At 45.2% G+C, this 18,975-nt stretch overlaps 1 protein-coding gene across 1 annotated transcript in view; it reads left to right on the top strand.

Moving 5' to 3' along the window:
- The first annotated feature begins 460 nt into the window (after nucleotides 1-460).
- The window catches only part of EYA3 (EYA transcriptional coactivator and phosphatase 3), a 30,889-nt gene continuing 12,374 nt past the window's right edge, over nucleotides 461-18,975 (top strand). Inside the window, exons 1-7 of the mRNA XM_010077830.1 lie at nucleotides 461-489; nucleotides 3,025-3,104; nucleotides 5,579-5,645; nucleotides 6,432-6,574; nucleotides 12,499-12,636; nucleotides 17,036-17,118; nucleotides 18,558-18,741. Coding sequence (XP_010076132.1) covers nucleotides 461-489; nucleotides 3,025-3,104; nucleotides 5,579-5,645; nucleotides 6,432-6,574; nucleotides 12,499-12,636; nucleotides 17,036-17,118; nucleotides 18,558-18,741 — 724 coding nt within the window. The remainder of the gene's footprint in view (nucleotides 490-3,024; nucleotides 3,105-5,578; nucleotides 5,646-6,431; nucleotides 6,575-12,498; nucleotides 12,637-17,035; nucleotides 17,119-18,557; nucleotides 18,742-18,975) is intronic.

The raw sequence follows: 18,975 nt of genomic DNA, 5'->3' as shown, positions 1-18,975 counted from the left end.
TTCCAACCCAAACCATTCTGTCATTCTATATAATATTTAAATATAGGGTCAAAAAAGCAAAGGACCCACATCTATGACTCTTGTGCTAGGTCTGTGCAGAATAATATTTTCTTAAAATGTATGGCTGTTTTATTCAATTCTATAAAATTGTCCTTGTCAGATGCTTGTAGCTGTATATCCCATCATCTGTTACTTACTTAAATAACATGGCAATTTTGCTAACACGTTCAGCTTTAGCACTTGTTTTCTAATTCGGAAGAAGCTTGTTTTGAGATGAAGAGCCCATGGTTACACTGGTTAGCTCTGGAGTTCATTGCAAGGCTTTTTGTATTTAATGCCAACTCTATAGTAACCAGCGGTGGTCTGCTCGTGGAGGTCTGTGTGCACAGATTCTGCCAAGGACGGCTCTCATCAGTTGTGTCTCTGACTCTGTGTGTCTTTGCAGGTGAAAAAAGCCAAGATGCAGGAATCCAGAGAACAAAGCTTGAGGTACGTAATTTTGAATTTGATTTTGTGAGGTATGTTAATTAATGTTCTTTTATTATTGTATGCTTCCATTTTAGAATTTATTTTTCACAGAGACAGGGCAAGTATAAGTCCCTTTTGTATTTGATAGAATGTTGAGATTAAGTTCCCAATAAGTGGCCCTTTGGTACTAAGCTTTTGTAAAAGTGACTACTAAAAGTCTTAACTGCATCATCAAGCATCCTGTTTTCCACGGAATCTGATGTGACTGTCATGTACTGCACATAACATGCGTTTATTCTGGTTTATTCAGAATATTTTAGTGGTATTGGTGCTATGATTCTTAGCAAAACTATGTGGATAAATGTTTTGAGAAATTAAACGCTCTCAAATCGCTAGCCTCTTCTGTTTAAAGCTGTTCTATTGTACTATTTTCAGCCTCAGTAGATGCTTTCTGATTTATATCATATTTAAGAATTAATCATTATTATTATATGTCGTGAGAATAGCTATAGTAGGGTTTATTCTGTTCCTCTGAGCAGTAGCAGTGAAGAAGGGTTTCTTTCTGTGAAATCCCAATGTGAGTGAGGAAGAAACACGGTGTGTGCCATTCTTGCAGGAGTGGACATGGTACATTGAAGCCCTGAATGGGGACTTTAGTACGTACTTTAAAAAAAAAACTGAAGGGAATACTGTAACAGGAAACGGTGAGCAAACTGTGCGTGAAATTCATTACACATCTGAAAGTTAGAAATTCGAGCTGATCATTGCGAGCTCCCTTTCTAGCCAGGATGAGGTGAGATGAACCATGTCCTGGGAGGACTTTTTCTCTCTGTTGGCTGCCAGGGAGCTGAGGGCAGCACAGGCAGGTCTGAACGCGCCAGAGGGAATGGTGTCGATTCTCCTTCAGTGCGTTACCGTGCCTCAGTGCAGTGACAGCTTTCCTGCAGCAATTGAGTGTAAACTTCCTTGTATAGTATTTAAAAATAGAATGGGAGGGAGGGCTGAAATGGAATTTCTAATCTGCTTAAATATTCTGGCTCCGTTTTGATAAAAACTAGAGATGATTTTAAGTTTGACCTATGGAATAGTTTAATTAATTAGATCCGTTGCTCCTCAGCAACATGACTTTCAGCCTTTGTCAGTACCCTGGCTCTGTTTGTCTCTGCTGGGATGTGGAAATGGGGGAGGGAAGAGCTGTAGTACCCAGTGAGGGTCGTCTCTTGGGAGCATTAAGCATCCGTAAGAGTCTGAACACTTTGTGAGTCCAACGTGCTCTGCTGGTCGGGCTGCTCTGCGGGACGCTCTCGGTGGTGCAAGGCAGCCACAGTGCAAGTGAGAATTTTTCTCTGAGCCAGTGAGAATTGAAAAGTTTTAATCGATGGAGGATAAGAGCACATGGGCTGGATGTGTCCCAAGAGCCACGGGTGCATGTGTTGAGGAGCAGCAGTGAGAAAGACAACAGAAACATGGGCTAGTATAGTATGGTCAGAAATGTTATTTGTCTATTGCATTTCCCCCAGGAAGTGATGCCAAGCAGGTTCTCAGCCTGCTTGCAAGCTGCATGCCATCTGACAGCCACGGATGGAGTGTCTGTGCTGCGGAATCACCGCGGTTTTTTCCACCAAGAATAATAGTAGACAAATACCCTGAGTCTTTGTAGAAATGTGTTATTTTCTTGCAAAACTGGCACTGTATTATGGAAGTCTGTTCAGCTGCTAGCATTGAGAAAGATTTCCAAAGATTTTGTCTATAAAGGTTTTCAGGGGGGGAAAGCCAGGGTACGCATTTTGGTTAAGCTTCGCGCCCTCTCACCAGCCGAAGGAAGGGAAATCAGTTGCCTTGTAACCGAACCCATGGCACCCACCAGCCAGCTGTCCCCGTACCCTGTCCCAGGAAAGCCGCACCTCCTCGGTGGTTGCCTTATTTGCTTTAGTTTTATTATTGCTAGTTCTGCAGTATAACTGTTCATGAAGTTTTGAGGCATCTGTGTGTTATGCTGATACTCTCCAGCTGCAGTTTTACAAGGTGAAGGACCCCGTATAGCTGCTTATTGCTGCTGAGAGCCCGAGTTCTGCTTGTAGCTCGTGTGCACCAAGTGTGTGCTTGCTGGATCCCTCCATGAGCTGAGTCGATTCAGTATTGCAGCAAAAATACCTGCATGGGGTTTGTGCTGGATGAGCAAATTGAACTCTCTTGGAGAGCCCGAAGGGTGCCCGAGCTGCCGCAGGGGGGCCGTGCCCAGGCACCAGGAAAGAAATTCATCCTTTCCGCTGCAGGCGGTAGTGCCAAGCTGCTGGGTCTGCTGAGCTGTCAGCAAAGCTACAGCCTTATCTTGAGAGACCAGTTGGTGAGTAAAGGTGCTGGAGGTGATGACACTTTAATGTCTAATTAGAGCTGCAAATTGGGATCTGAGTGTGAAATATCAGAGCGCAGAGCTCGCTTCTCTAAGAGTCAGTTTGTCTTGATTGTGAAGGTTGAATCCAGGGGTTAAGATGCCCGAGGATGTTAATTTAAGGATTGATAACGCTAACGCTTAGCCTTTGTTTGTCCTGGCAGTCATGTGAGCAACACAGAAGTCAGCGATCAGAAACCTGAATCATCAAGCCTTGGTTCAAACCTTCCCATGTCCAGTGAGAGTAAGTATCTTCTGCAGTTCTTCTGCTCCCACTGTCTTTCCCCTGGTCTCGTTACTTTGCTTCATCAAGCTCAAGCTCTGTCTCCTCCTTGTAATCCTTAGCCTGGCTTCACTATCAGTTGTAAGGTGGAAGTTTGCTGTGGCGCTTACAAAGCGTTAATGCCCGTCTTTGTGTAGGCTGACAGTAAGCAAATATCTCTGTCAACTATTTTTGTGTCACTGCCCCCCAACTTGCTGCTGGGTACGGCTGTGTCTTCTCCACCTTATACATGATTTTTCTTGAGGGAAGGGCTTGAGTTGATCAGTAGTAACGCCTATTGTAAAAGCTGTTATTTTTATAAATCCTTATCTCTACACAGCTGGTTGGGTCTTTGCAATAGTATGCTCTTCATTCAGTCTTAGACTCTGAGCTCTGTTGAATGTCTGCAGAAATTCCTTATGAAATAAATGGAGGGGAAACTGAGGCAGAAAATAAAAAGACTGCATAGTAAGTGAGAGGTGGAATGTATCCTTTCTTCTGGAAAAAGACAGCTGGAGGTTATTATGAAAGTAGGATTCCTGTGTGGAATACCTTTGACTGCACGTACTTATAAATAAGTGTAAATCAGCTCAACTTCATTGCAGATATGCAATGTGTAACTTTCTGTTGCTAACTGATTGCATCTTTACTATTTTAATCAATGTGCTGTGATGTTGCAGTTGCAAGACTTACCAGAAGTTTCAGCCTGCAAAATCTGCTGCCTAACTGGAAAAGTAATTTACAAATTCCAGCAATTGCATGCAGTAATATTGTGGGTTTTTTCTTTTTTACACCATTATCTAATTCCTTATATGCCATTACTACATTACTATTTGGTTGGATATTGACATTCTTTAAAAAATAGAGAATAAGAAAAGACAGACATTTTTGCAGGAGGGATGTGAGAATATCTGACAAGTATTGAATTAAAGCCTTTAGGTCTGAAAGTTCCCAGTTTGCATTTCCTGTTGTATCCTTGTGCTACATGGGCTTCACCCCATGAGTAAAGGCAAACACTTGTATGGTATTTTATTGTTTGTATTTCTCAGCTGCTCATGCTCACATTACACCTAAGAGGAGGTTTATTTCGGTAGCAGAATGCAAATGTTAGAGTTAGGGTTGCCTGTGCAAACTAACTTGCTCCCCTTAGTGAATGTAACTGAAAAGAGAGTTTAACTACCTGGTGATACGAGAGCAATAATGTTGTAAGGCTGTTCCAGACAGGGAGAGCCCAACCTGTTGGAGCACATCTCTGACACCTGGAGCAAATCCCAAGGCAAAGTGTGCTCTCATCCGTGACCATATTTCTTTTTGAAGACCTTTAGTTGAGTTACTCCAGACGGGAAAGGGAAATTGCAGTCTCTTGTGACATTAGTGATGGAGGAGCCAGGTCCCTGGACCCATCCAAGAGATCCTGGATCTCTCCTGGGCAGGGCTGGGGGCTTTGCCTGCTTCCAAACTGGGTTCAGATGAATAAACTGGATCCACAGCAGCACAGCTGTGTTTGCTAGGAATTCGGGTAAGCTGCTTGTAGATCCAGACTCGTAAACCCATGTACTGTGCAGACTTACTGTCACAAAAATCATCTAGCTTGGAGATCACTGCATTTGATCACTTTGAATCCAGGGGTTTTTAACGGCTCTTGGGTTAAGACCGACTCGAGCCCGCTTCTCCAGCCCAGCCCAGAACACTGTAGTGGGGAACTGTCTGTAGGGGGTATCCAAGAGCCATGGGAGATGCTAAGTGAGACGATTTTAAAGATTTCCTCCTTGGATTTGCAGCCCGAGTGACTCTTAACAGAGTGCAGTTGCTGTGGATTTATTCAAGCAGGAAAATGGAAACATCTTGTCAAATCTAACTGCCAAATTTCTTTAGAGGTCACCTGAATTTGGACTCGGAGCCTTGTGCGCTGCAGCTCGGCCTGCTGTCGCTTGATGTGGGGGAACAAGTTTGTTGAGCTGGGAGCCGTTCCTTTTTAATGGAAAGACAGGTTGCTGGAGCCACGCTCTGGGTAGAGTATGGAGAAAAGGGAAGAGGAAGAGGAAAGCTTGGCAAAACAAGTGTCTGCTTTGGTCTCTGCTCTGGGGCACAGAAATGTTAAGCTTGGCACGGATGAAGACCCTTTGGCCTATGCAAGGTTTTGGGCAGGGCTGAAATCGAAGTTCTATCATGACAGTTGCAAAAGGTGACGGTACCAGCTGGTAAAGAGCACTGTTACAAAGGGAGAAATAGTGTTGACTGAATCATCTCCCTGCTGTGAATTGGCAAGGAAAACATTTTGGTGCCATTTTAACAATGCAATTTTTGAGAATTTGCTTTGAAACAGATATTGAAGGCACTAAAAAACCTATTCTATGTCTTGGTTAAAATGCGCTGTGCATGCTGATATTTGATTGCCATTATTTGTTGCATTTTGAAATTGCCTGTGTAATTGTACAAACCTTTTTTTTTTCCAGTTCTGACATGCACTGATTATATCCCAAGGTCATCAAATGATTATACCTCACAGATGTATTCTGCAAAGTAAGTTGAACAATTGTTACTAAATTCTGTAACTCCTACTTCTTTCTGAAGTAATCTTTTTGCATCTTTATGCATTTCTGTAATGCTGTAAATTACGCTTTCATATCTGCTGGCAACTGCAGACTCATTGCTGCAGACAGTGAAGCTGATAGCAGTCAGCCTTTGGCTTCAGTGGCTGTTGTTTTATGATCACAGGGATAATTGAGCCCCTTCAAGTAACTAACGACATAATAGTCTTGTTGAATAATGCCCATAATAGTTGAAGAATAAACAAACTGGACATAAATGAATATAAGGGGAATACAGTGTTTTCTTGTTGTTCACCACGTTTGGGGATCTTCATAATTCCTCCCATTGCAGCATAGTTGGCCTTAATCCCCCATGCTTGCTCGTGTGGTCTCTGTGTGTGTTCCCGTAGTTTTCACACATGCTGGGATATTGTATTGGCTTTAGGATTTGGTATGGTGGGGCACGATAAGTGAAACTAATTGCTCATGCCTGTTGGAACGGGGAGTTTGTTTTTCCCCTCTCACCTTGCCCTCCCGGTCCTGGAGTGAGTGCTGGTGCTCTGGCATCACGGAGGAGAGAGTTTCCCCTGGCGTCACTGCCGGAAACAGGCAGCAGAACTGAGAGCCCGTTGGGCTGGGAAACACAGGAGCACTAAAAGCCCATGTCAGTGGGTATTGGTTCTTCTTTCTAAAGCAGTTTTTTGATGTGTCTGCTGGTTTGGAGCCTGAAAGATGCATAATGTAAATAGTTCTTTTTTACTTCTTTCTTTTTAATAAGGCCATATGCACATATCCTTTCTGTACCTGTATCGGAAACAATGAGCCCTTACCCTGGTCAGACTCAGTACCAAGCACTACAGCAGTCTCAGCCCTACACCATCTACCCCCAGACCACCCAAACCTATGGACTACCTCCTTTCGGTAAGAAGTAACTTTTCAAAGACTTCTCGGTGCCTGCAATTGTTGTCTTATGTCTCATTAAAAAGCCAATGTTAAGCTTTACCAGGTGTGTGAGAGAAGAGTTTGTAGGAGAGCACATGTCTAACTTAAATCGTAGATCAGGATCTACAGTCCTGCTTTCTGGATGGGACTTCATAACATAAAATATTATTTCTTAAAAAGCTATTTTCCTGGCCATTTATTTGGCTGTCTCCCCATTAAGCTTCCCAGGTGCTTCTTAGTTTGGGATCATAATTTTCTCCAGTTGTGGTAGAGCTGTGCCTGTGCAGTTCCCTTGTCAGCAAAATCCCACCAGACCCCATAACCCAGCATCTCTGCTGAAGGGATCCTTCCTTTTTGCTGGCCAGGATTAAGATTTTTTTGTTATTTCATCTTTCAACGAATGTAGATTTTGTGCTAAAATGTCTCCAAGTTTACAAGGCAAATAGGTTTGCTGAAGTTGCTCTAATGCTTGAGCCCTCTATTAGCCGTTCCAGTTTTTGCAGCTAATTGAAGAGTCCTGTCGTAACGGAGCAGCTAAAGCTCGAGGACGGGGTTTGAGCTCTTCACCCTGTGCTTCCTTTAGAGTGCGCGGAGGGAGAGCCACCTCTGGGGCGCTGGTCGGCTTTGGAAGATAATGACTTTCTTACTCCATGGTGTATAAAGGGAGTTGAGGGTGAATAGCGCAGACAGAAATAAAAGCTGACATCTGGGTGGGTTAGCGAGTGAAAGGAGCTGCCTGGTCTGCCCTTGTGCTGAGGGAGAAAAACCCACGCGAATGACTATCCCCTGCATGTCTGAAGGTTTATAACTGATTATTAGAAATTAACATTTAAACTTCTCTTTGCATTTTTGATGTTGCCCTGCTTGGTTTCGTAAGGAAATATCGTAGAACGCTGCCAGCTCTCAGAAATGTCTGGTGGCAGAGTCTGCTTTGCCCCTTAGCACCCGGCTCTGATGGGAGGGGAGAGTGTCACCCTTCACGCAGGTGACCTGGGCCAGCACCGCCTGTGCTGTCCGGGAGCTGTGTGATAGTCCTTTCGGGGCTTGTGCTGCGTAGAGGCACTCATGGAACGGAGATAACAGTCCCAGCGTCCCGGACCGAGAGCTGACCATAGTGGGGGGAAAAACGACCACCTGGCCGCAGCTAACGATTCCCCCAGAGAGGGAGGATCCCAAAACTCACGGAGCGGAGATAACGATTTACGCGTCCCAGGCTGAGAGAACTGACCAGGGTGTGTGTGTGGGGGGGGAAAAGGCCTTGGGAGAGCGATGCGGAGCCAGAAGAGAGCACCGAAACCGAAAGCGCAGCGAAGGCAAAAGAAAGCACTCTTCCGAGTGTTCTTACCTATATACTGGGCATGATGTGCATGATATGGAATAGATCATTGGCTGTTCTGAGTTTCAGTCTTAACATAAGGGCAAATCCTATGCTAGCAACCGGCTGTGCCTCTTTGCTCGTCTGCTGACCTTGGCAGCAGAACAAAACATCGGTCTTATCAGCTCCTGTCCTGAGCATAAATCCAAAACACAGCCTCTTGCTAGCTATTTATGAAGAAGAGGGAGGAAAAAAAAATTAACAGAGTTAACTTTAAGCAGTCTGTGCTTAACCCACGACAGTAACTAAATGAACTGAGCCTCTTGCAGATTTACCTGTAGTGCTAAAAATCTTAGTGTCTTGAAGTGTAAAAGGATGAATTTTTCCTTAGCTGTAGATCTAGATGTCTTTGACTAAAGCGAGCAACATTTGTGGCTTTTGGTAGCTGCTGACCGAGTGAGGACTTTTTATAATTTACAAAACAATTGATTTCTCCTGGTGTTTTTGAAAGATGGTGTAGAAGAGATTACATGACTAGGCTCAGTATTATTAGACATAAGTTACATTACTAATTCTTTTTAAAGTAATATGGCACAAATTGTTATCTTTATGAGAAAGGTCAATATGTAAAGATGTAAAACGAACCTACTAATTTTTTTTAATCTTTTTTTTCCCGATATATATACACCTGGGATTCATGAAAAGGAGTTTTCTTGTGGTGAAGGGATCCTTAGGAAGAAAATGGTGGTTTTGTAGTAACTGGAATGCATGGGTTTGATCAAACACTATGTCCCAAATGTCATTTGTCATATATTAGTGCCGAGATACGTTGTCTGACTGATCACTTCACTTCACTGATTCAAATAGCACGAGTGGGAGCTTTGGAGGGTGTGAGTGTTGGGCTGTTTTATTAGCAACTCAAGGCTCTTCGGGAGAATAGGGTCATTTGGGTGGCTGGTGTATTTGCTGCTTCTGCATTTCGCGCTCAGCTCCTGACAGTAAGGTTCAAGTATGACTGCCACTGCAGAGATTTTTTTAAAAAAAAACATCGGTGATCTCAGGATTTACAGTGGGCAAAGACCTAGCTTACTCTGTGTTACGTGTCCAGCGGAGCCGAAGATCTCTGCCTGCTGTGCTTCTTGAGCTGCTTTCATTCCTCCAGGAGAGCTTGTCCCTGGAAAGCTGAACCAGGGCAGAGACATCCGATGCCGCGTCCGTACTCGAGTCTTCAGTTGCCAGTGCAGTTTGTCTGCTGTCAATGCCCCATTCCTTGTCGTTTTGCCCGGTTGTAGTGTTGGGTATTATCTCGATGGACTGTTGCCTACAAAGCCTGCCCGATCCCGTGTTGAGGTTGCTGGAACTCCTCTTCGCTGGGTGCCTGCACTTTGGTTTCAGTGCCTTGTTGCACTGGGTTTTGCTGGACAGCGGCTGGTGGGTTCCTTTACTTCATTTATTTGGTGTTTGTGGACAGTGTGTTGTGAATGGTGCACGGAGGCTGCTTTGTATGTTCTTAGGTATTTTACTGTGTCCCGGTTATTTTTTTTTAAGCACAAATACGTGTGAATATGTGGCATGTTCCCTTGAAGTGTTGGGCCAAGATGTTTAAAAAGAGTTTAGACTTATGTAAAATTTTGGGGGGAGGGAGGATGTAGGGGGTTTTGCTAGTGTGTTGTGTGTGTGATGTTTTGTTGGTGGTAGTGGGGGTGGCCGCATTTGCCAGGGGATGGGAGGGGATGTGTTTGGGTTTTTCAGTCCAAAGGCTCTGGAATTTGGGGGTGCTTAGCTGCTTCAGTGTTACACGCTGAATGTCACAGTAGAGATTCTTCTGAAGACCTAGGCAGGAGATCCGCATTTTCTGTTGATTTCATAGGAACTTTTGTCATAGAATCATAGAATCACAGAATGGTTTGGGTTGGAAAGGACCTTAAAGGTCATCGAGTTCCAACCTCCTGCCATGGGCAGGGACACCTGTTAAACTTCTTCTGAAACATGATCAGTTACTGAAATATCTTAGGATGGATTTTGAGGTCTTTTATTAAATACCTGAATTTTTAGACTGAATAAGTCATATTTCCAGTAATGGAGATCATACTGGAGTGGTACCTGCTCAGCCACACTGACCTTGCGTGGTGTGATGGACGGGTGCAGGGTGGAGGACTGATCAAGCGCGGTGCAGAGGAAATTCTACAAATTGTTTCAGCTCACAAAATCCCCATTGAGCAGGTGAGGACTTGGTTGGATGTTTTACCAGCATCGAAGAGCCTGTTCCAGAGGTTTGCATGACTTTCTACCGTGTATTTATTTCTGTGCCAAAAAAGAAGGCATGATGGATTATCTAACTGCAACACAGGAGATGTATTTTAAGTATGAAATTCAAGCAAGCTGACAAACACAAGCATGGTCTTGAGATCACTCCGGTCAGGACGCTGGTTTTGGAGAAGAGATGACCCCTTGCCAGTTTGCCAGCTCTCCCTGTGCTGTGATACTTTCTTGGGGGTGTTTAGCGTGTTGTTCTGCATGGGACATATTTGTGGTCTTGGAGAAATTTTATTAAAGAAGCATTGAAATGAGAGTAGTGACATACAAGCTGCATACGGGTGGCTGTAAGTTGGTGGATGTGCTGGTGTACACTAACTCAAGAAGAACCCCAAGCGATGGACTATCCTGTGTGGGGCTTTCCACGTAGGTACCCGTGTCCTGGACATTCTGCTGCCTCAGCTGCCGTGCTGCTTGGACGTGGAGGGGTCACCTTGCCCCTCGCCTGGCTTCCTCTCTGTCATCCTCAGGGCTGTGCTGGCTTATCAACAGTGCCGTGCAGAGCGAGAGGGAAGGATGTGTGCTGCCAGGCCAGGAGTGTGCCGTGCTGTGTGGAGAGCAGAAGGTATCTGTACTGGGAGACGACAAAGAGAGGGGGGGCTGGAAGATGCCTTAACGCACAACCTGAGTCAGCTCCTGCGCTTGCATCCAGCCAGCTCTGTGAACACCTCTGATGTGTGTGTCTGACCTGGTGTTACACCCCTGTGACAGTTTTCCTCCAGCATTCCGAGTTGGTGTGTGTTTCAGTGTCACAGTGAATAGACACTTCTGAGTGCCCTGTGACCGTCTCATTATGTCGCTGTCTGCTCCTTCTCCATTTATCTTGCACCGTAGGGAACTGTTGGTTACTGTCCTCTCTGGAAATGACTCATTTGAAGACTCTGGCGCTCCCTTTCCACTAAGCAAATGCAGCTGCTCCCATCTCTCTGTTTCCCGTGCCCTTTATTCTGGAGTCTCTACAATATATCTACAAACGTTCTTAAATCAGTCTTTCCCTTTTGTTTGCTAACGATCACAGTCCTAGAGGTTTGAAACACTAACAAAGATGCAGTTTGAGGGCTGAAGAATCCAAACCCTGGCCTGGCTGTACCGATAGGTGAATGACTTAATTTGGCTCCTAGGTGGCAGTTTGAGATCAGGTATGTCAATAATCAAAGCGGCGTTGCAGAATTTCGTTCTGATAAAGCTGCAGCATGGAGCGAGCTGCGGTTGCTGCTCTTGCCCAGCCCTGTAGAGTCTCCTGGGTAAGAGACTTGAGGTTGTAGCCCAGGGCTCGTCCTGCTAGAGCAGGTGAAGGGCTTTGGGTGGCTTTTGCAGCCTTGGAACTGCTTTTGGGGGGTTTTACAAGGAGGGTGGTCTTTCTGCTGGCCCTGAACTTTGTGTTTAGCTCCAAACGTCCTTTGTCCTTCTGCTTTGCACACTCCTGCTTGTTTTCAAGTAGATCCTCTCAACCGATTCCTGCTTTCTAGCCAGGGTCAGGGAGAGATGCCTTTGACTTTGGCTGTAGGTCTGGGAAGAGTTAAACAAAAAGGCTGAAGAGCCCTGAGGAGCCAGGGCTGAGCTGAGCTGCTTCGGTGGGATGCTGTTTTCACCGCTGTCAGTGCAGGACAGTAGAGCTTAAGCCAGCACCTGAGCTGGAACCCCCCTGCTCATGTGTGCCTCGGACAGGGGAGTGACAGTCACTCTGCCGCCTCAGTGCTTTGCTCAGTCTTGTTACAAATGCTTTCCAGAGTGGCAGGAAGTCTAGAGGGAACTTTCAGATTTTTTTTTTTTTCCTTTTGTTTGAGCTCTGTATTCACTGTTGTCAGTCTGTGGGAGTGGCTGACTTGTAGCTTGTTTTAAAATGTTCAACTCAAAGCCCAGTGACATAGTGGAAGCGTGGACCTTGACCTTAATAGATACCGACTCCAAGCTTGCTGTGTCCAGCTGAGGTCCTGTGCAGCGCTGTGCAGCTCAGCCCCAGCATCTGAGGCTTTAGCAGTTCCTTTGCTTCTGCCATGGCAGTGAGTCCTACTGTGACACTAACAGATTTTTAGTTGAAAGCTTTGGAAATTGGTCTTGTTGGTGCTCTTAATTTTCTCTTTTCCAGCCAGTTTTGTCAGCAGCTCTAATCCATGCACAGCCTGACAGTCACTGTTGCAGAAATTAAACATTTTCCATGTGTGATTTGTTACTTGCTTTTGTGACAAGCAAAAAATCTTCATCTGAGGTAGCAGCATGCTGCTTGGTCCCAGTATATTTGTTTGTAACTGGTCCAATTTATCTGATTCAGGTGCACTGTGGCCAGGTATGAAACCTGAAAGTGGTTTAATTCAGACTCCATCTACAAGTCAGCACAGTGTTTTTACCTGCACTACAGGGTTAACCACAAGCCAGCCCAGCCCAGCACATTATTCTTATTCCATTGAAGGTAACTTGGCATGGTTTTTATCTGCATCTCTCTCCACCTAACTGAGTCCAGATACCACAAATAGAGAGGCTTGCACGTTTGCTCTTGGTTTGTGCATGCTTCTTTATGCTTTGTCTCTTTTCTCTGTGCGTGTGTATGTGTTTGATTTTGTATTTGCTGCATACCTCTGTACGCACCAGGCTGGCTTGGTGGTGCCACGCTGATGGATTTAACAGGGTGGAGAGCAAACGGGAAGGGGAGAGGAGACTAAATGTTGTATTCTTGCATGCCTTTGCTGGGAATGCTCTTGCAGCTCGTGCTCTCTGTTGGTGGTTTTTAGCTTGATGTCAGGAAATAAGCTGACATTGGATTTGGGGTTTTTTTAAATTTGTTTTCATTACTTCTGGAGGTAGATGGCTCTTACATATTACACACAAACACACACCCCAGCTTGGTAGATCTGCTAGAAAGTTAATTTCTCAGTATAGAAATAGCGTACAAATATTTTAACTGCTGAAAATGCCACCTCTAAGAACCCAGATGCTGAATTTCACCAGTTTCCAGAGCAATTTTTAGGAGTAAGCGTGCCAGTTAGCTGACTAATGGAATATTGTTGCTTATGGCAAATATGTGCAAACTGATAACTTTTTTTTTTTTTTTGGGTTTTTGCCATTTATGTTTGGGTGATGAATTGTGAAAATTTGTCTCTTTGTAGTTTTTAAAAAGCACTTCAGGAATTCTTAATCTATCTCTTGTGTGATATTTTTATACAATAATTCAGGGACTTCAGGAGATCTTTAGGTCAGCCTCCTGCTCAAAGAAGAGTTGACACTGAATTCAGAACCAGGTTGCTCAGTGCTTTATCCAGTTGGGTCTCAAAAACCTCTGAGGACGGACGTTTTGCCAGTTCCAGTGCCTGACATCATCATGGTGAAACTTGTTTTCTTTTGTCAGCTCGGAGCATTCCCTCTTCCAGGTTGTGCCCGTTTTCTTCCCCTGCTGTGCCCCTGCAGAAGGAGCCGGGCTCTCTTTGTGACGAGCTCCGTGCGGGTGCCTGCAGGCTGCTGGCAGGTCCCCCAAAGCAGTCCCGCTCCCCCCGGCAGCCCCCCTGATGGTTTTGCTCACTCTTTGCCAGACCTGCTGAATTTTCTCCACGTATTTCTTGTGCTTGAAGCCCCAGACTGAATGTGGTCCTATGAGTGAGTGCCGAAGTAACTCCTAAAATGCGCCCAGGTGGATTTTACCCTGTCTTTCACTGCGTATCGTGCTACTTGCTCAGCTTGCATCGTTGTGGCATTAAACGGCCCGGTGTGATGTTTATCCTTCATTTGCTTTTCACGTTCATGACGTGAGCAACACAACACTGGAATTCCTGCCTTCCTCCAAGCGTAAGTCTCCTCCGGGTGCTCCAGCCGGCAGCGGGACAGCTCCCATGTTCTATAGCACCGGCCAAGAGTCAGGAACGGTTCTGCATAACGCGACCGCTGGCAGGTTTGCCAGCCAGCTACCACGTCAAGCACGGGAATCCTTGGGGTGATGAGACGGATGCCTTCTCTGCAGAAGGATTTTAAAACGTTTGATCTGTGCTGCTGTGAGAATGTGTGATTTGAGGAGAGTTTCCCTTCAGGCTGCTCTTCGCAAGTGTGGAAAAGTCACCGGAATTGTGTGAATGCTATCACTTTTCTGAAAAGCTTTTTGCAAAGTGGCAGGAAACTCCTCCTTTTTTGGATTTGCTGCATTTCTTTCTTGTCAAATTAGCCAGCAGCCTGCTGAGGGGTCAGGTCAGTACTTGGGGTGGTGCAAGGAGCAGGAGCTGGAAGGATGGACAAAGGTGCTTTGTTAGCAGTCTCTTGGAAATCTGTATTTTTCCTCCAATCCAAACAGTAGGGTGACCCACGGCTGCACGCCGCCGCTGTCCCACTGGAGGTGTGTTTCGGTGCAGGGATGTGGTTGGGTCTGCAGCAGATGCTGGACTGAAGCAACGTGGTGTTTGAACCTTGGGAAACGGTCAGATGCACTTAGGCACTGAGAACTTTGCTTTTTGTACACACCCAAGCTGTGGCCATGGTACGTCGCAGAGGCGCTTGGAAGCACTGGGAGCGATGTGGGAGGAGTGGGAGCTTCTTGCCTCACCTCTCCCTTCGCTGCGAGAGCAAAACAGCCGAGTGAAACATGAAATGCATTCATGGCCGTTTCCTTTCCCTGCCCGTGAAGCAGATTGAAACATCTTTGAAAACAACTGGAGCAAAACCAAATGGGATGAAAAAGGGAGAGGAGGCAGGGATATACATCTGAGGATGAGGTCTGGAAGTGGGGGAGAAAGAGAGGAGAAAAGAGTCGCGGCCGCTTCACGGCAGTACTTGTGTTTGCTGGTCTTTTGAACCTGAGACTGTGAAGTGCTCCCTTTTGGTACAACCATGCCAAACATTTTTGCGTGTTTTTGGCCCATTCCGAGATAAAAGGAACTGACCCCCAAGTGCAGAAAGAGTTGGTTAATCTGTGTAGTGGGAGCTGTTTGTAAAGATCTGATGTGTATAGACAAAGGGTAGTTAAAATGTTGGGAGGAGAGCAGAGTTAGGATAAACAATGCAGCTCCAAGGAGGGAATCTGTGTTTTGACCAGAACTTGGAATCTTTTTTCTGTGATTTCTTAACTTCCGTGATCTATCTCCATGGAGCAGCAGCCTCTTCAGAACACTACAGATGAGAATCACTTTCTGTTTGCTCTCTGTGGTAGTCTTGAGAGAGGTGCTAGAATAATCTGTCTCCTCCAGCTTCGCGCAGGCTAGCTCTGCGTTAGCGAGGATCCTTTCTGGAGAGCTGCTCTTCGCAGTGCCCTAGGAAGTGACGTTTTCTTACGGTAGTAACATTGCTCATTTCCGCAACGGGTAACTGGGAGGAGTTTTACCCAGTTCTTAGGAGGAGTGTCTGTGACGGGTGCCTTACTCTCACAGCTGTGCCTCTAGTAGCTGCGTAGCCACTGTAGGTGCTTGAGGATCTTCATTACGGTTATCGCTGTTCAGTGCAGCCTTTTTTCCTTTTTCTCAATGTTCTCCCTCCCAGTTCTCTCCCATCTCTTTGAACACTGCTTTTGAACACTCCTATCTGTGAGGGCATTCCCAGGACTAATGACTTACCTTCATTTCTGCTTCTGCAGAGATGCCGCCCTTCGCATTTCTCACCTCTTGTAAATACTGTGTATTTCTACACCTCTTTTAAGATATATTTCTTTTGTTTTTCATCTTTTTTGAGGCATATTTTGGATCCATTCCTCTTTCCAGGAGCTGTTCACCAGGTAGTATCTGTGCTTGCCATAACACAACAAACATTTTCGGAGTTTGTGGTGGGGTTTTCCCTGGGGTAGAAAGGCTGAAGCCTTCAGAAGCTTGAGTTCTTCAGTCTTGGGGTGAATTCTGCATGAGTGTTATTCACAGAAAATGAGGGCTTTCCTCGGAGTCATGCTGAAGTAGGCGACGCTGTGGATTTCTGCAAGTCTTTTCATAAACATGTGAAAATGATTTTTGGTTCTAATTGTGTACAGAGAAAGAAGGTTTAGCAAAAGAAAATATTTCTTGGTGGCACCCGGTTTAGTACATCCTGATTTTGTTCATGCTGATTTCATTTTTTTTCACTAATCTGTGAGGGTCCTAAAACCCATGTGTGGGCAGTGGCTCTGTGGCTGTAAAACCACCGAATGTGCTGAACGGCTGGTGTTCCCAGAAGGTGCTCTAGCAGCCTCTTCTGTGTTTTGGAAGAACCGAATGCAGTGACATGAAGGCTATTAAACATCTTAAAATTCATACTAACAACTACATGTCTCTAATAGTTTGTTCTACAAGCTGTTGACAAATGATTTCAGAAAGTCTCATCCAAAAAACAATTGTAGTCTCATAGGGATGTGGGGAGATGTTTGCTTTCTCCAGTAGGAAGCAGCAGTCTTTTATACTGTCTGAAATATTTTTACTATTTCCTTAATTTTTTGATCTAATTAGATTAAATATGCTAAGGCCAATGCAGAGATTTTTTTTTAATCAGAACTGATTTAAACATGTTTACATCAACTTTACTTATTTATTCTGATTAATTTTCAACTGCTAATAATTGAACATCATGAATTGTCCTCAAAACTTTTAGTAAAGGTGTGAAAACATTTTAATTAAACTCCAGTTGCTTGGCAGACATGGAGGGAAAAGTTTTCTGAAATATTTGAAAGTGATGTGCTATTTCTCCTTCCCCGTAAGCCCGGTTGAAATGTAACTGGTTTCAAAATACACCCCAGCTCTCTTGTGGCTGTTACAAGCAGAGTGCTTCTGGAAGCACAAATGCTTGCACAGAAGCCTAGTGAGTACTGATTTCACAGCTTGGTCTTGTCTCTCATACTTTTCTAGAAGCATTTAATGCAGTAATTCTTAATTTTACAGCATCAACCACCAATGCCAGTCCAGTCTCTACATCCTCAACGGTTGTCAATATTTCCACGTCAGCAGTAGCCAGCATCTCCCAGGTAAAACTTCCTCCACGTTCTATTTATGTGCAGCATTTCCTTCACCTTTCTTTAAGGTGTTACTCAAAACTAACAAAGGAAGGACAAATATTCGTATCACTTCAAATGGAGCACAGTGGGTACCAGAGTTGCAGGGCTCTGTGTGTTACTCCCTTTGATGCTTTTCCCTTTGACCTCGGCAGCAAACTTCATCTGTTCAGAGCTGTTTCCTTGTCTGCAGATTGTGTGGTGAATCCTAGACAGGGCACTGAGATCTCTGACACACAGACATTGGAGAAGAAACAACAGAACTAATTTGAGAATCAAACTTACAAGGAGGATTTTGAATGCCTTTGTTCTCCCTCAGCAAGAAGAGGAAAACAGGTTGTGCACAAGCAAAACAAACAAAAAAACCCCCCAGTAAAATAGGAGGTGCATTCTGATGGTGCTGGAATAAAACAAAGTCAAAAGCCCTGCAGCCCAGCTAGCACTGAGCCCTGTCCTCTGACTGTGACCTGCTGCGGGTGATACGGAGCACTGCCAGCAGTGAACTGCCGTTCCGGATATTTAGACACGCAAAGGAATTCTTTAAAGTCACAACTTTGCAGAAGGAGAATATAGGAAATGTGGAAAATGCAATGAATGCACCAAAATCCTTGTATGCTTATGCTGTCCCTTTTTAAGGTTCTTTCATTAACGTGAGCTTTCTTGGAGCTGTAATGGGAAAAAGAGATTCTCTGTCAGTAGTGCAGACCAAGGGACCTGGTTCACAAATCCAGGTTGCTCCTTGAGGCAGTCAGGAGCACACAGTGTGCCAGAAGCGTGCGATGTGATATTTGGGTGGCTGCTTTCTTTGCTATCGGTAGCAGAAACTAAAATCCTCAAGCACAGCTTCAGGTGTTCAGTGATCTCCTCCTAAATGAGTAAACAGTCTTCATAAATGGATTCCTTTCACCACAGTGTGCGAAATAATTGCTTGCTGAAGTCAGGACGTGAGTCCGGGCAGTTCATCCTGTAGCTCTTGTGGCTGGGATTGCACCCTCGGCCAGTGCCAAGACCCCTTTCTGTGGCTGTCAGTACATCTGGTATCAGAAAGTAAAACACAAGACAAACCCACAAATTCCAGAGCACAGACAGAGCGGCCTCACACCGTGGCGTCTGCGCGATACTCCCCTGTTGCTGTCGCATCGTTTGTAATGAATTCAGTTTTGAAGAAGCTGGAGGCAGAGGAGTGGCTCTGTGTTTGCTGGGGACCAGCCCGTGCGGGGGCACGCTGGGGACTCAGGTCTCTCAGCCCCTTTTGGGGATATCTTACCTATGCAGAAGGAAATAGCATAAAGTGGGACTGTGCTGTTGCTGGGAGTTCTCTTTGACAGGCGTATTCTAGGATAAAAACCATCTCAATATAGAGTGTTTTCTGAAAGAAGTGTCCTATCATAACCAATCCTTTCCTCCAACAGGAATATCCTACGTACACGATCCTTGGCCAAAGTCAGTACCAGACGTGTTACCCGAGTTCTGGCTTCGGAGTCGTAACACCAGCAGACAGCAACACGGAGAGTACTGCGTTAGCAACAACTACGTATCCAACCGAGAAACCAAACACCATGGTGCCTACGCGGACAGCGCAGAGACATTCCTCTGGTAACGGTCGCATATTCAACTGGGTGGCTGCAAAATATCTGTGATAAACAGGACAGTGTGCAGGCATGGGGAAAACTTTTCTTCCAGAATTGCAGCACCTTTGCGTGCTGGCCTGGACAGAACATTTGCCTTCCATCGTCAGTCTGGTCTCACTGGTGTGCAGAGTATTGCGATGGGCCAGCCAAACTTAGGTGTTGGAAGTCTTACCCTGCTGTGATTCAGGAGACACCTACC

This window comes from Pterocles gutturalis, unplaced genomic scaffold, assembly GCF_000699245.1.
Source record: "Pterocles gutturalis isolate BGI_N339 unplaced genomic scaffold, ASM69924v1 scaffold13938, whole genome shotgun sequence".
NCBI classification, from domain to species: domain Eukaryota; kingdom Metazoa; phylum Chordata; class Aves; order Pterocliformes; family Pteroclidae; genus Pterocles; species Pterocles gutturalis.
The sequence above is the reverse complement of the archived record's forward strand: the minus strand, read 5'-3'. Positions and strand labels throughout refer to the sequence as shown.